This window comes from Cervus canadensis, chromosome X (genome assembly GCF_019320065.1).
Source record: "Cervus canadensis isolate Bull #8, Minnesota chromosome X, ASM1932006v1, whole genome shotgun sequence".
In the NCBI taxonomy this organism is placed as follows: domain Eukaryota; kingdom Metazoa; phylum Chordata; class Mammalia; order Artiodactyla; family Cervidae; genus Cervus; species Cervus canadensis.
Window position 1 is genome coordinate 136,205,362 of NC_057419.1, and position 16,012 is coordinate 136,221,373.

General features: G+C 46.4%; 1 protein-coding gene across 11 annotated transcripts in view; it reads right to left on the bottom strand.

The window, feature by feature from the left end:
* Window positions 1-11,118: 11,118 nt before the first annotated feature.
* Window positions 11,119-16,012, bottom strand: part of TMEM164 (transmembrane protein 164) — a 171,964-nt gene continuing 167,070 nt past the window's right edge. For all 11 annotated transcript variants that reach the window (XM_043460115.1, XM_043460101.1, XM_043460107.1 and 8 more), the window contains one exon: window positions 11,119-15,513. In XM_043460115.1, coding sequence (XP_043316050.1) covers window positions 15,307-15,513 — 207 coding nt within the window. In that variant the 3' untranslated portion in view covers window positions 11,119-15,306. The remainder of the gene's footprint in view (window positions 15,514-16,012) is intronic.

The window sequence follows — 16,012 nt, forward strand, 5'->3', positions numbered from 1 at the left end:
CAAATGTTTATGGAAACTTCAATCAGTTCCAACAGAATGCCAGGTCCCGTGGGACAATCTGAAAACCACTGCTGCCGTCCCAACATGCCCAGTTATTTTGAGAGCCTTTGGCAAAGCGTCATTTCATCTCCTTTTCTATTTTGGCCTTTTCCTCCCAAATGTCAGGCTCCACGTGATCCATCAATATTTACTGAGTGCCTGTCCCCCCAGAGGCAGGGTACCGTGCTTGGTTACAGAATAAAGATAGTATAATTTTTAAGACAAATTAACAGTCCACTCTGGGCTAAGAGTTGTGAGCAGCATATAAGTGTGTTCCAGCTGGCAAAAGTCATTGACTGGGGCCCAGGTGATACTGGGCTGGCTTTATAGGGTTTCTCTAAATGGCTCCCACCGCACCGTGGCATTAGAGGAGAGTTATGGCAGCCTTGTTGGGAAATGGCATTTCTTTGGCCCTCCAATGTATCAGCAGTAGAGACCACCCAGAAACCAGGCACTGTCATGGTTCCTTGAGTGGAGGACATGCTTTGTTCTCACAGTGAGGCTGTCTTGCTCCCTAGCAGGAATGCCAAGGTGGTTAGGCGAGAAATTACATGACTGTATAAGAAACAGGTCTGTGTACATGCAGAATGGCATTTGGTGTCTCAAAGTTTGTTTTCTGTTTTTGTTTTTTACTGCAAAGCTGTCCTCTGGAAGGCATCAGAACCTTCCCATGACCAGGAGAGAGAGAACTAGGCTGTTTGCTCTATGAGGCTGCCTTGAGGCCAGAAGAAAGTTCCCAGCATGTCAACTAATGGAAAAATCCATTCATGGGGCAGGAGGAGAGATAAGATAGTGAGGGAAACCCACCCAGAGAGGGAAATCAGAGTCACATTCTGAATCACCCGCTACACAGAAAGGGCAGGAAGGCAGTCTTAAATTTGGATATTGTAAAACAGGAAACACAACTGGTACACAATAGAATGTTTAAATCACATCTTAACTGACAGGAAGCTGCGGAGAGTCACAGCCATTGCCTGAACACCAGGCAGATTTGAAACTAGGAGTTGCTCTTGTCACTTGTCATCCAACTAGCATTTTCATCTCAATATTCTGGAATGATCCAAGGTTAGCATATGTGTTAATATGTGTAAATGGATTTGTGCATATCAGCATAGGAGAGAGGGGTGGGCCAGACAGCTGGCTGGGCCAATCAGGATCCCCACTCCCACATAGCCTGGCAGAGCCAGAAAGGGGGTCTTGGATTGGAAAGAGTAGGAAATCCCCATCTTGTTGAAAGGACAGTACTAGTGTAACACAAACATTTCCCTAAACTTTCTCTACTCCAAACAGTCAAATGAATTCCAGGAACTCTGCATGGAGACATTGCCACCCTGCTGGCATAGGTCTCAGCAGTGGCCCCTTTCCCAGAATTGTGGTCAGTGACATGGTTCTTGTTTACCTTGCCTAGCCTATGTGGTCTATGGCGCTCATGAATGATGGGGTCGAAAAGAGGAACACCAGGTTAATCCAGTCATTCAAAAAGGCTGGGATTGCTCCTGCAGGGTACATGGTCCTCATTGGGCCCCTCCTTCCCCATTTTGCTTTGTACCACTCCAGTAGAATCTGTGGCCTTGAAGAAGGTCAAATAGAAATTGATAAAGGTCAGCCCTAGGCTGGTAAAGTGCAGGCAATACATTTGCTCTTGGGAAAGTTATCCAGTGAGTCCCACGAGCAGGGTGCACAGGGCACTTGAGAGTTTAAAAGAAATTTCGTTCTTTTCACCTCCTTTTGTTGACTTTTTTTAAATTAAAGTAAAATCCACAAAACACAATGAGCCACTTGAAAGTGTACAGTTCAGTGGTTTTAGTGTCTTTGCAGTGTTGTACAACCACCAGCTCTCTCTGGTTTTACAATTTTTTCATCACTCCATAAAATACTCCATCTCTATTAAGAGGTCATTCCCCTTTCTCCCTTGGCCATCACCTAAGTAACCACTAATCTTCTGTTTCTCTGAATTTGCTTATTCCGGACATATCATATAAATGGAGTCATTCAACATGTGACCTTTTGTCACTGGCTTCTTTTACTTAGCATAATATTTTCAAAGTTCATTCAAGTTGCTGCATGTTTTCAGTACTTCATTCCTTTTGATGGCTGAATACTATTTCATTGTATGTATAGACCACAATTTGTTTATTCAATGTCCACTGATGGACATTTGGGCTGTTTCAGTCACTTCGCACTTACAAATAATGCTGCTACAAATGTGTGTCTTAAGTTTTCTGTGTGGACACAGGTTTTCATTTCTCTTGGGTAGATACTTAAGGATAGAATTGCCGGATCATGTGGTAATTTGTTTAACTTTTTGAGAAACAAACTATTTTCCACAGTGACTGTACCATTTTACATTCCCACCAGTATGAAGGTTCCAATTTCTCCACATCCTCACCAATACCTGTTATTATCTTTACCATAGCCATTCTAGTGTGTATGAAGTAGTATCCCATTTGTGGTTTTGACCTACATTTCCTTAACGACCAGTGATGTTGAACACCTCTTCATGTGCTTATTGGTCTTTTGTAATCTTCACTGGAGAAATGTCTATTTGAGTCCTTTGCCCAATTTTTAGTTGTGTTGTTTAGTTGTTAGTTTAGTTGTTTCTGGTAAGTTTTAAGAGTTTGTTATATATTCAGGATATTAAACACTTACAGATATATGATTTGAAAATATTTTCTCCCATTCTGTAGGTTTTTTGCACATTCTTAATGCCCTTTGATGGACAAAATTTTTAAATTCTTATTAAGCCTAATTTATCTATTTTTAATTTTGTTGCTCTTGTTTTTGGTGACAAATCTAAGAATCCATTGCCAAATCCTAGGTCATAAAAATTTAGCCCTGTTTTCTTCTAATAGTTTTAGCTCTTATATTTACATTGTTGATCTATGTTGAGTTAATTTTCCTACATAGTGTACTGCCATAGTTGATTTTCTTATGTTGAACTCTCACATTCCTGGGGTAAATTCCACTTTGTCATGGTGTATGATCCTCTCAAAGCATTGTTGGATTTGGTTTGCTGGTATTTTGTGGAGGATTTTTGTATCTATATTATAAGGATACTGGTTTGTGATTTTCTTGTGGTATCTTTGTCTTGCTTTGGTATTAGGGTAATGCTGGCCTTATAGAATGTGTTAGGAAGTATTCCTTCCTCTTCTATTTTTTTGAAAGAGTTTGAATAGGATTAACATTTAAATTTTAAATGTTTGATAGAATTCACCAATGAAGTCTGGGTTTGGTGGGGAGGTTTTTGATTACTGATTCAATCTCTTTACTTGTAGAGATTATATTATTATTAATATATAGAGATTATTATATTTCTCCTTGAGTCAATTTTGGTAATTTCCATGTTTCTAGCAACTTTTCCATTTCATCGAGACTAATTTGTTGGCATACAACTGCTTATAATATTTTCTTATAATCCTTTTAATTTTTGTAAGGTTGGTAGTAACATCTCTGCTTTTACTTTGAATTTTAGTTGTCTTTTTTTCTTAATGAGTCTAGCTAAAGATTTGTCAATTTCATTGATTTTTTAAAAGAACTATTGGTTTCATTGATTCTGTTTTTTCCTATTCTTTATTTCAACTAACTCTGCTCTAACTAACCTTTATTATTTATTTCCTTCTGTTGGCTTTAGGTGTAGTTTGCTCTTTTTCTAGTTCCTCAAGGTATAAAGTTAGGATGTTGATTTCAGAGATTCCTTTTTAATACAGGTGTTTGGAAACTGCTTCCACTGTATACCAGAAGTTGTGGTGCTCTGGGGAAGTTGGGATTGACATATACACACTACAATATATAAAATAGATATTGTATAGCATAGGGAACACTACTCAATACTCTGTAATGACCTCAATACTGCTGTAATGATTCAAAGAAAGGATATATGTTTAAGCATAAATAGCTCATTTTGCTGTACTGCTGAAATATGACATTGTAAATCAACCATATTCCAATAAAATTAATAATAAAAATTAAAAAGCATATTGCAAGAAATATATGCAGATATTTTAAAAATTGGGTACACTGTACTTCCATTTTCATTCATCCCAAAGCATTTTCTAATTTCCTTAGTGATTTCTTCTTTAGCCCATTGGTTATTTTAGTGTGTTGTTTGATTTCCACATATTTGCAATATTACCAGTTTTCCTTCTACTTTGGATTTCTAACTTCATTCTATTTGGTCAGATAAGATACTTTCTATAATCCCAACCTTTTAAAATTTATTGATAATTGCTTTATGGCCTAATATATGATCTATCCTGGAGAATGTTCTATGTACACTTGAGAAGAATGCATGTTCTGCTCTTGCTGGGTAGAGTATTCTGTATATGTCTCTTAGGTCTAATTGGTTTATAGTGCTGTTTAAGTCTTCTATTCTTTACATATGCATTGTCTAAATTTTACCCATTATTTAAAGTGGAATACAGTAGTCTCCACCTATTATTGTAGAACTGTTTCTCTCAAATGGACAGTTCTGTCAATTTTCCTTCATATCTTATGGAGCTCTCTTGTTTGGTGTATATGAATATATTTGTTAGATCTCTTGTTTGGTGTGTATGAATATACTGGTTATATCTTCTTGATGAATTGATCCATTTATCAATAAAAGGATAACATTGTCTCTTGTAAAAATTTTTCACTTAAAATTTTTTTACCTGGTATTTTGTAGCCACCTCCACTTTATTTTGGTTATTATTTGCATTAAATATCTTTTTCCATCCTTTCACTTTAAATCTCTCTGGATCTAAATTGAGTCTCCTGTAATCAGCATATAGTGGATGTCATTCAGTCATTAAGTCATGTCTGACTCTTTGTGACCCCATGGACTGCAGCATGCCAGGCTCCTCTGTCTTCCACTATCTCCCAGAGTTTGCTCAAATTCATGTCCATTGAGTGGGTGATGCTTTCTAACCATCTCGTCCTTGGCAGCTCTGTTCTCCTATTGCCCTCAATCTTTCCCAGCATCAGTCATTTCCAATGAGTTGGCTCATCAACTCATTGCCAGAACCCCCTGGACAGCATATAGTTAGATCATGTCTTTTTAAGATTCATTTGCCAAAAAAAAAGAAAAAAATTCATTTTGCCAATATCTGTCTTAATTGGTGAGTTTAACCCATTTACATTTAAAGTGATTACTGATAATGAAGAACTTTTTTTCCCTGCCACTGTGCTATTTGTTTTCTACATGTCACATCTCTTTTTCCTCAATTCCTCCAATACAGTTTTCATTTGTGTTTGATGGACTTTTTTCTAGTGTACCATGTTGATTCCCTCTTCATTTCCTTTTCTGTATCTTTAATTTTCTTAGTGGTTACCATGGGGATAGAGTTAACATTCTAAATTTATATAGCAATCTAGTTTGATCAACTTTCTTTTCCTTTTAAATAGACTATAATTTCAGAGCAGTTTTAGGTTCACAGCAAAGCAGAGCAAAAAGTACACTGAACTCCCCATATATCGCCTGCCCCACCTCCTCCACCTCATACACACATAGCCTCTCCTACTATCAATATCCCACACCACAGTGGTACATTTATTGACTGATGAACCTATATTGATACCAAAGTCCAGAGTTTACATTAGAATTCACTCTTGATGCTGTATATTCTGTGGGTTTTGACAAATATATCTACCATTACAGTATCATAGAGAGTAGATTCACTGTCCTAGAAATCTGGTGCTTCACATATTCATGCCTCCCCCCAACTCTTGGTAACCACTGACCTTGATCAGCCCCTTTTTAATAACTACAATAGCTAATATTTATGAAGTACTTACTGTATAAAAAGGACCATATTATACATTTTTCGAACAGCCTTATGAATTGCCCACTTTACAGAATCTAGATCAAAGAAGTTACCAGTTATCCAAGGCCACCTAGCTACAAAGTGGCAGAGCCAGGATTCAAATTGAGTTTGTCAGGGTTGAGAGACAGCTTTTTATCATTTACCCTGCTGTCTTGATGAAGATGAAGATGATGGTGAGAATGGTGGTGGCAATCATGGTGGTAATGGTAGCAATAATGGCATCTAACATTTATGGAAGTAGTGCTTACAATGTGCCAGGCACTGTGTCAAGTGTCTTATCTGTTCAATCTTCACACCTACTCTAGGAAATAGTTATTACTATTATTGCCATTTTACAGATGAGCAAACTGAGGCTTGGGCTAAACAGCAATCTCCCTCAAATACACAAAACCTACTAAGTAGAGGCTAGCAACTATGACTGCAGACTTCATTTTGACTCTCCACCATCTCTCTCTAGGTCTAAAGATGGCAAAAACATAGGACAAGTTCTTTCCCTGAAAATTGGTTGGCTTGGTTTTTGAAGTTCAAAATCCAGGGACTTAGACTTGACGTCATTGGATTCCTTCTTTTCCAAGAACACATGAGGTCTGACAGCACTGCTCTCCTACGGGCAGGGCAGATTCTGCCTCTGGCTGTCCAGCCTTAGTTATTGTCTTTCTTGTCAAAGGAGGACTACCCCCAGGCTTCTGGGTACACAACTAGGGCTCAGAAATAACCCCCTAATCGGCCTCATCAGCTTTGAAGGAGGCCACTGCAGGAGGGGCCTAAGTAGGCCACCACTTTAACCCAGTTACATGAGGGCAGCTGTAATCCAGGCTGATCATGTCTTGCTAAGCTCTCTCAGCGGGGTGGGGGAAATGTCCAAAAACTGCTTCCTGTGCCCAATTATCCCTGGATCTCACTGCAGACACTCCTTCCCTTTCTGGAAGAGCCTGGCCTCAAGACTACAAGGGCCAAGTTTAATTAGAGTGGCTGCCAGGACTGAGGGAAGGTTGGAGGCAATTTCCAATTGCAGTGAATGTCCATGGCTTAGGCTACCCTAGGTGCTGCCAAGGTGCTGCTTTTCCTTGAAAGGCCCACCACCTAACCCTTCTTCCACCTTGCTGGAGGAGGTGAGGAAGTCATTGTCTTCCTCTTTATGGGCCAGACAACTGCTTACGTCAACCCAGGGAGTTCAGGACAGGCTGCACTCCTTTCCCCTGCACACACACCCCCCACCCCCTGCTCATCTCTGGCAATGAGCAGCCCCAGAGATCCCCAGGGAAGCAGGCTGAACCGTCTGGCCAGGCTCTGGTTGGGAAATAAAGAAACAAGAGCTGTTGGGGGTGGCTGGCCTGGCTTGTCTGGCTCCCTCCCTGTCAGCTGGCACAGTGGGCCTCCCTATGTAGGTGCACTCCATCTCCTTTCTGTCGCCCCCATGAAACTCTGCCCCAAGAGAGAGCTCAACAAAGGGGGTTCCCTCAGATCAGGAAGCTGAAAGTTTGCCTGGCCTGGCTGGATGCTGGCAGGGAAGAAAGAGAGGATGGAGTGTCAGGAGGAGAATATATGCTAAAGTTTAGAAGTTTTTCCAAATGGCTTTTCTCTACCAGGAGAGTGACTCTCATGGAGAAGAGGAAGAAGAATCAAAAGTTAACAATGATGGCATTTCAGTGACTCCAAGATACTTCAGGTTCAAAGATGGCTGCTATTTTATGTACTATTAAAAAAGATGCCAATTAAACTGTCATGCCACTGACTGCATCCCAAATCTGGAGATATTAAAATTATATTTTTAGAAAGTGTCTAAAGCGTCAATGAAATACAGAAAAAAAAATGCCTTAAAACTGAGGTTATCAGTCTCTTACACACCCCACAGACCCCAACCACACAGGGCACAAGAAAGCACAGTGGGTGAGTATAGTCAAAAGCCCAAGCAACTCCTGCACTCTGTGAACAAGCCTAGTAACCACACTGCCTGGAAACAGAACCCCCTTACACTGGACAGGACATTGCAGTTTATAAAGCCCTCTCACACTCATTTATCTCACTTGATGTCTCACCTGGAGTTCGGAGAGGTCTGACTTTGCCAAAGGGACCTGGGACCTACGAGCGGATGGAGAGCCAGGACCACAGCCCTCATCTGCTGAGCTCCACCACAAGACTCTTCCAACGACTACAGAATGACCACTACCTCAGAGAGGGTAGAAGACAGACTAGTGAGGGTGTAATGAAGTGACTTTTAAACCCTTTTCCCAATGAAACTACTTACAGAACCTCAGTGTACAAAGCAGAATAAACGTGGAGCTGTTTTGGGTGAAACAAGGGGAAAGGCCGGAACCTAACCCACTCTGCCCCCACCCAGCCATCATCCTGAGATGGCCCCTCAGACAGCTCCCCAGAGTTCCTGAAACTCTAAGGAACAATCTCCGAACCTCTGGGGTAAAGGGGCTTCAACTCTCTTGGTAATATTCGTTTTTAAAAGCTGGATTTAGACACTCTTCTTCATAACCTTTTGGCATGTCTTAAAATTTTCATTATTTCATTATTTTCATTATGGCATCAAAATGGCACTGGTATAGATGGGTCAACGAGCTGACTCACAACCCGGAAGCTTAAAGTCAGAACAAAACCAAACAAAAAGTTTGCTTTGAATTATGAGCTGGGCTGAGGCCTGGGCATTGAGATTCTTTGTAAAGCTCCCTAGGTGATTCTAATATGAAGGAAAATTTACAAGCCCCTGTATCAGCAGCATCCTGTCAGTTCCAACATTCTGGAAATCTGAGGGTGTCCTGGACCACACAGGAAGGCCTCTAGGGGGTGGAATACTGGAGAGCCCTGGGTCTTCCTAAAAACATAAGGAGACTGGGGACTCCTGGTAACTAGGGAAGGAGCAGCTAAAGGGACAGTAAAGTGGGCATCACCTCTTGCAGGCCCCTGGATGTCGAGGGAAGGGGGAGGGAAAGGTGGCAGAGAGCAGGGAGAACTGGCGGCTAGAGCAGAGGTACAGCTGGGGATGGGTCATTTGCCAGCCTGACTTCTGTGGGTCTCTGTCCCTCCGCTGGCCTTGGCAAACCAGGACAAAGGGAAACCTCACTGGGGGATCAGATTGTAACTGTTCAAGCTGCTCCCAATGCCTCAGAGGTGACACATTCCATGGGCTGGTGGGGCTTTTACCGTGTAAACACCAACTCTGCCTTTGTGCCCCAGGGAGTGGAAGGGGGACCCTGGAGGGGATGAACAGCTGTGAGGTATGTGGAAAAGCAGTTGCTGCCTCGCCCATCCCCCAACCAGAGATCTAGAGAAGGGTCAGGCGAAACAGATGCTGTCTCTGTTCTCTATCCTCACAACACTGCCTCCTCACCTGAATCCTGGCTACCTGTAACCCCTAAAGAGGAGCAAGATGGGGGCCCTCCAGCTGGAGCTTGAGGTACCCAGGTCAAAGGCACACGGCCCCATGCAGGAGAACTCAAGAGATGGGCCATAGCTTATGTGGCCAAGGTTTCTCACTCAGGTAACCATGGTGCCTCCCACTATTTTGTAAAACTCAGGGATAAGAGCATGTGTGGTTCACAGAACACGTTCCAAGGACCAGGTCCTTGCCCTCAAGGAGCTCAACGTCTACAGAGGGACAGAGCACCCTGATGAATTCCAAAATGGGTAGGCAAAGGGTGTCCTGGAGTGAGCACCAGGGGCTGCAAGAGCTGAGTGGAAGGGTACCTCATGTATACTGGAGCTCACGGAAGACTGCATGCAGGAGCCTACACTGGAGCTGAGTGAGACCTCTGGACAAGCAGGGAGATGGGGGTAGCTGAGAAAACAGCGTGAAGAACAAGGCAAAGAAGTGGGAAACCACAGGGAGTGACCAAGGGGAGTTCAATATGGCTGGAACAACGGGTCTGCTATAGATGGGTCTTCATGGAACATGGAGGTGAGGAGATGAAGCCTAGGTGTTTACAAGGCCCCAGGGAAGTGATGCAGTCAGATCTCCACTGGAAACTGTTGCCTGCAGTAGAGTGTACAGACTGGAGCAGAGACCTTCAGCAGACGCCATGAGTCCTGGGGAGAGGTTGCCCTGGCCTATGTCATCTTTCTGAAATGTAAGATACATAGAAGGGCCACAGGACCACTTTCTCTCACCTCCTTCTGGCAGCCTCTGCCCTTGGGCCAGCCCTGGCCTGGCCCTGTGCAGCACCATCTTGTTTACTTGTAGGCCTTTCAGCTCTGCTCTGCGGCTCGCCAGGGTCAGGTAGGTCTGCTGGTAGCAGAAGAAAAGATGGGCCTGACTCCCCTGCCTCAGCACTCGCGTGGTCCATCTTCTGCAGCACTGCCGGTTCTCCTCCCATTCCTCTCAGACCCGGGGCCCCCTGCTGAGGGTCTGCCCAGTCATCCCAGCACCCCAGATGGACAGCAGGGCCCAGGGGTCAGGGTGCCGAGGACCTAAGCTCTGGAGGCTCACAAAACCGGCTCCTAGGCCAGTTCCTCCATTGGTTAGCTCTCAGTTCCAGTTTTCTCAGTGTCTGCCTATACCACAGGGACCGTGTCACACGGGTGCAGCTGTAGTTTTACTGACAGAGAACCTGGGGTCGCAAGTGAATGAGTGACTTTCCCAAGCTTGTGGTTTGGTCTAGGATGGCAGGGCCCATCCACTCTGAAGGCCAAGGCTTCTGACTCCTGGCCAATGAAGGAAGCCCACTTGCACTGGAGGCCCCTGTGGCTAGCTCTGTCCCCTGTAGAAGCAGCCACACCAGCAAAAGTCTGAGTACAGCATCTCTCTGGTATGAAGGTGGGCATGGCTAATCATAGTCACCACGCGGTTCTCAGTTGGGAGCCCTAGAAAGCCAGGTCCAACTGTTTCCCAGGGGCAGGATTACCTCCATGTGGCACGGTCTGACCTGTGTCAGCCTTGGCCCTGTGCTGGACAGAGCTGGCCCCCAAGAAACTTGGGATGAGGGAGCCTGATTGCATCTGGTTTTAGAGCTGCCTCCTGTAGTCCAGTCCTCTAGCCCACGTGGGGTCCCTTGAGACCAGGGTCCCTCAAGGCCAGCAGATGTCCCCAGCCAACAAGCCCTGTGAAGAGCATAAGGCCTGCTGGGTCCTTGGTGGCAGCAGGCAGTGGGGGGAGGGGCTTCAAGGCCACGTGACTTGAACCATGCGACTCCGGGGGCAGAGCTGTGCTGAGCAAGCCCGCTGCCCCGTGGTGGTCCTCCACAGCCTGGATGGTCAGTGGCCCCTTCTGTCTACTTTTCAAAGCAGGAGCCCTTCCTTCTGAGAGGCTTCTGGGAAGCAAGGCCAAGACTCGTAGGTTCTCACAAATCTTTTAATAACAGTAAATGAAGGAAATATTTAACAGTAAGTGCCGTGGTGAGGGTTCCTTTTCATTCAGGGATCTTCAACAACAGAAACACCTCAATCTAACATTCAGAGTGCGAAGTACACAAATTAATGACCATTTATTTCCAAAGGTGACTGCAGAAACCATTTTGGTACAATCAAAAGGGTTGTACAAAACAGAGAAAACATTACAAAATGTCCCAAGAGGTGAGCGAACTGGCGGGGGCACAGAGCACCCAAGAAGCAGCTTGGCGAAAAGTACTCATCTACTCATCTTGCAGCTGGTTAGGGGACTCACAAAAACTGGTTCTCCAAGGGAGTCACTGTGGGGGCGAGCGCCAGGGAGGGGGTCTGCCCAGGACATAGCAATCTCCCCTTGAGAATGAGGAAGGACTGTGGTGGGGGTGGGGGTGGCAACAGAGGCAGCGCCAATTTCCTGGCAGAAAGAATTACAAGTTGAACTATCTTATTCTCTCTACCACAATAACACCAATAGAAATGAAGAATTCTTCCAAATGTAATACAAAACTGACACCAAAAGAAAGCAGGTTTCCAAAACAATAGTTTGGCTTGAAATGACTTTTTTGTTTTGTGTGTTTCGTGCCACGAGTAGCTAACCAGTGTAGAAAATGTCACGAGAGCAACAATAAGCAACTCGGTTTTCCTGAGCACAAGGGACTCACTGTATGTACAGAAGAGGAAGGCTCATTCCCACTTACGGACCACCCTCCCCACCCTCAGAGGGAAGGGCAGCCTGTGCAGTGAGGACGCCCCTCCCCATAGTCTGGGGCTTTGCTCCCGATACCCTCCCTGAGGCCTGCTCCCCATTTACCAAAACCAGCACCGGCATCTTGTCTCACAGTGGCCATACCGGCCCTTCTTCTCCCCTCGCCCGCCTCCCCATCTTCCCTTCAGATGACCAACATCTACAAATCCAAGGAAGTCTTTTTTGGCCAAGGTGTGTATGTGTTGGGGGGGACGAATGGTCTTCCACTAGCCGCCCCAACACCAGTGCCACGCTGACAACCTGCTCTTTGTGTGCAGCTGTGTCTGCGCCACAAAATAGTGCACTGAAATATCAACGACCACAAACTGCAAAGCCCTGAGGGAGGCTGCAGTCAAAGGGATGGTCTGAGAGCTGGGCTTGAGGTACCAGATGGGAAAGGGCCCCGAACTCCCCACCCCCACCTCACGGCCACCCTTCCCGCAGCTTCCGTGAATGCTGAGAAGTCAGTCCCGAGAGAGAGAGAGAGAGAGGTTGAATGGGGGAAACTGAGTCTATAGCCTCCTCACATGCTGACAGAGGAACGCATCACTGGGCCTCCAGAAAGAAGATGGACCAGATCATCTTTGGTGTGCAGAACCAAACAGAAGGAGTGGAGGGTGGGGTGGGGTGGGGGCTACAAGCAGGTGGGACTACCTCTCTGTTATTTGGAGCTGATGCCGTAAGTTGGCCAGCTGAACAGAGTGTTCTCATTGGCCCAGATCCTCAGCCGAGGCTACCTAGGGGCTGGAGGGAATACTCCTTTTCCCTTGCTAGGGCTGTTGTAAAAGAAATTGTCCACTTCTACAAAAACCCTCCCAGACACACATGCAGCTCCCACATGCTGGCAAATGGCACATGGAAACTTGGACAGGCTGGCTGGGGAAGCTCCTTGGCACTGACAGGAGAGCCCTGGGGAGGTGCAGGAAAGCCTGGCCCCGTGGTGGTGGGGGCCACCCTCCAAGGCAGGGCACCGAGGGTCAGGCCAGGTCACCTCTCCACGTGGGCCTGGCCCAAGGGAAGAGTCAGATACAGACCAGTTCAGATGCCTGCTGCTCCCCAATACCTCACAGGCCATGACTCCCTGCGGACCCAGTGGACAGGGCTTGCTTTCTGTCCCCTTCCCCTCCATGTTTCTGAGCCCACCTGGCCCCCAGAAGCAGTGCCTCCCCTCTTCCCCAGACAGGTGCACCTGCTGCTGGCCTGGCCAAGCCAGGCACATGGCTTACACTGTCTTCTTTCCTGCCAAGCAGCAGCGAAGTGCCAGCCAGCCAGGGGCACTGAGCCATAGCCAGGGCAAAGACGAGCTTTTGGAGACGGGCCAATATGAAGAAAGTGCAAGCTGACTGGCACCCCGCACCAGGCCCGAGACAGGGGGAAAGAGAGCACTCTGCCACTGTGCCCTTGGTGGCGCAGCGTCTGTGCCACCCAGGCTGCTGGCTCCCAGCTGAGGCAGAGATTCCAGCACGGCATAGGACAGACCCCCAGGGGCTCCTCCTATGACCTCACTCTAACCTTTTATTTTGTAAAGAGGCCAAAGGAGCACTGAGGCCTGGCCTCCTTGGCCACGCCCATGCACAGCCAGTAGGCGGGGTGAAACCAGCCACTCAAGAGGTACCTCTTCTGGTGGCAACCCAGAGCATGCCGCCTTCCTGCAACCCCACACCCTGGGGATTGATGGCATCAATGCCAGCATCCCTCTGCAAAGAGATGGGCCCCTCCATGGACGCTTCCCTGGGCCTCGCCCTGCTAAAAGAGACTCTCCCATTCTGCTGCCTCCAGTAAGACAACTTGCTAAAATAATGACTACTGAGTCACTGAAACTCAGTCTAGGTCTGAAACAGTAACACCTGGAACACTGAACGGGCCAAGGGCAAATGGGTTGCCTAGACTGGGAGACAGGGTTGGGGGGGGGCAATCAGAGAAGGTCACAGAACTAGTTTTTCTGTTATTAAGTAATCTTTTCTTAGTAAGCGCCGACAAAGAGTCAGCAAATGCTACCACCTCCCTTTCCTGAGGTCCACGTATGACTGAGGCTATCCTGAAACCAAAGGTCTCCCTTTCTGAGCACTTGAACCTCCAACCAAAGGGACCTGATTTTTTGGTACCTGCCTTTCAATCTAGACATGTGCTGTGGGGGTTGGGAACATGTGACGTTCCCCCCGCCCCACCCTCAAACAATTCAGCCCTGGTGCTGGCTGCAGTGATGACATCTAGTCCTAGGGAAACAATGCTGCAGGACCTGTATCCTTGCAAACCTAGGATGCTCATATATCCTGTAAAACCATGAAATGGATAGACAGGTGTCCTCCAGAGACAGGCCCTAATGTAAGGATTCTCCGAAGTCAAACATCCCAAAACAAATAAACAAAGAAACAAAACCCCAAAAGCCAAAGAAGCCCAACTCTAGCCCATCTTTCCCTGAAGCTGCCTTTAAAAAGAGAGAGAGAGACAGCATTTAAGAGGTGCTCAAAATTAAAATGTCATCTGTTATCAACATTAAACTAAAAGCAAGCCTATGATTCAAATCACAGTTTTCTCAAGTTACCACTTCTGTTGATTAATTTCTATGCTCACTTCTGACCAGGATATGGGTCAGTTCTCAGCTCTCAAGTAGAATCTCCACAAGGTCCCAAACTAGTATTAGCTGTGGATATTTTGATCTAGTTTCCTTTGGACTTGCTGTTCCAACAGCACTCATGGGCCTCAGTAGAATCTAGCCCCTCGGATGGTAGCACCCCTAAACCCCACCTCTGGCAGTATCTGGAGGGAGTGACTGGTCGGCTGCTTGCTTTGAGTCATGGGACACCAGTGGGAAGAATCTGGCCAGTTCTATTTTGGCCATGAGCTGGGAAATCCCTTGGCTCTTGGCTTGCCGCTGGTATAGAAACAAGGCCTCGGTCCCCTTATGGCAGGGGCTGTGCTGGAGACAAAAGGGGACCCCAGCGTAAGCCTGGAGATCCCTGGCAGTGGAGAAATCAAACACAACCACATCTCATCACTTTGATGCCAAAAGAACTACTGCTTGTTGTTCCCTTTCTCCTCAACCAGCTGTTGTTAAAGCACCAACAAGCAGAGTGGAAGCCACTGACTACTGTCTCACCATGTAAGGCCACAAGGAGAGGGAGAGAGAGCCCTCAGCACTACACCCCAGGCTCCAGGAGCCATCCTGGGGGAAGAGGTGGGAAAGGAAATATGTTGGAAGAAAGGGGCAGAGAAGAGGGAAAAAGAAATACACTGAATGAGTTACTGCCCTCTCCCATGATTTCACCAAGAACTGGATGTCCTCCAAGTCAAGTCAGGACTTGTTTCCTCAAGGGGAGAAAAAAACAAAACAAAACCCCAAACAAAATAAAACAAACAAACAAACAAACAAAAAAAACACAAGCACCTTCAGTCTATTTTCTTGGCTGGAAGCCGGAGCAAATCCAGCAGATATTTACACAAGGGCCCAGCCATGTATGAGAACAGGATGACCAGCTTCCCGTGGGTCATGGTCATGAGAGTCTGGTGTCCCGAGGCCCAGATGCGGTACCAGGGGCCGTAGAATGGGTCTGAGATGGCCGGACACAGCATGTTGTTCAAATTCACTTCGGTGACCTGCAGGGACAAGGGAGGTAGAGTGAGCGTTCACCATCCTGAGGCCTTCTCTGGCTTCTGCCAGTTCAGCCGTGTCTACCTAAGGGGGACTAGACAAGGAGGGATTGATAAATCCCCACCTGTTCATAGCGGGATCTGTCTCCCCTAAGTTTGGGTCATGGCTAGAGCCCTTTGGAGGTGATGGAGGAGGCCATCCAGTGGAAAAGCTGGTCTTGCCTTTGGGTTGGGCCCAGAGTCCGTTGACGTTCCTAAGTATTTACTATGTGCCTAGACCCGGAGAGGTGTTATGGGATAAGAGAGCCATCAGCTGCATGGTCCCTGCCTCTGCGTAACTAGGAACCAATCAAATTTGGACGATCGGTCTACCACAGCTGACGTCAAACCAGACGGTGCTCACTGGCTCTTGCCCACCATAAGATCTGAGGCGTGTACAGAACGGGGGCAGCAGAGTCCTCAGATAAGATCTGATGAGGGAAGTCACACCATTCTGAATGGACTC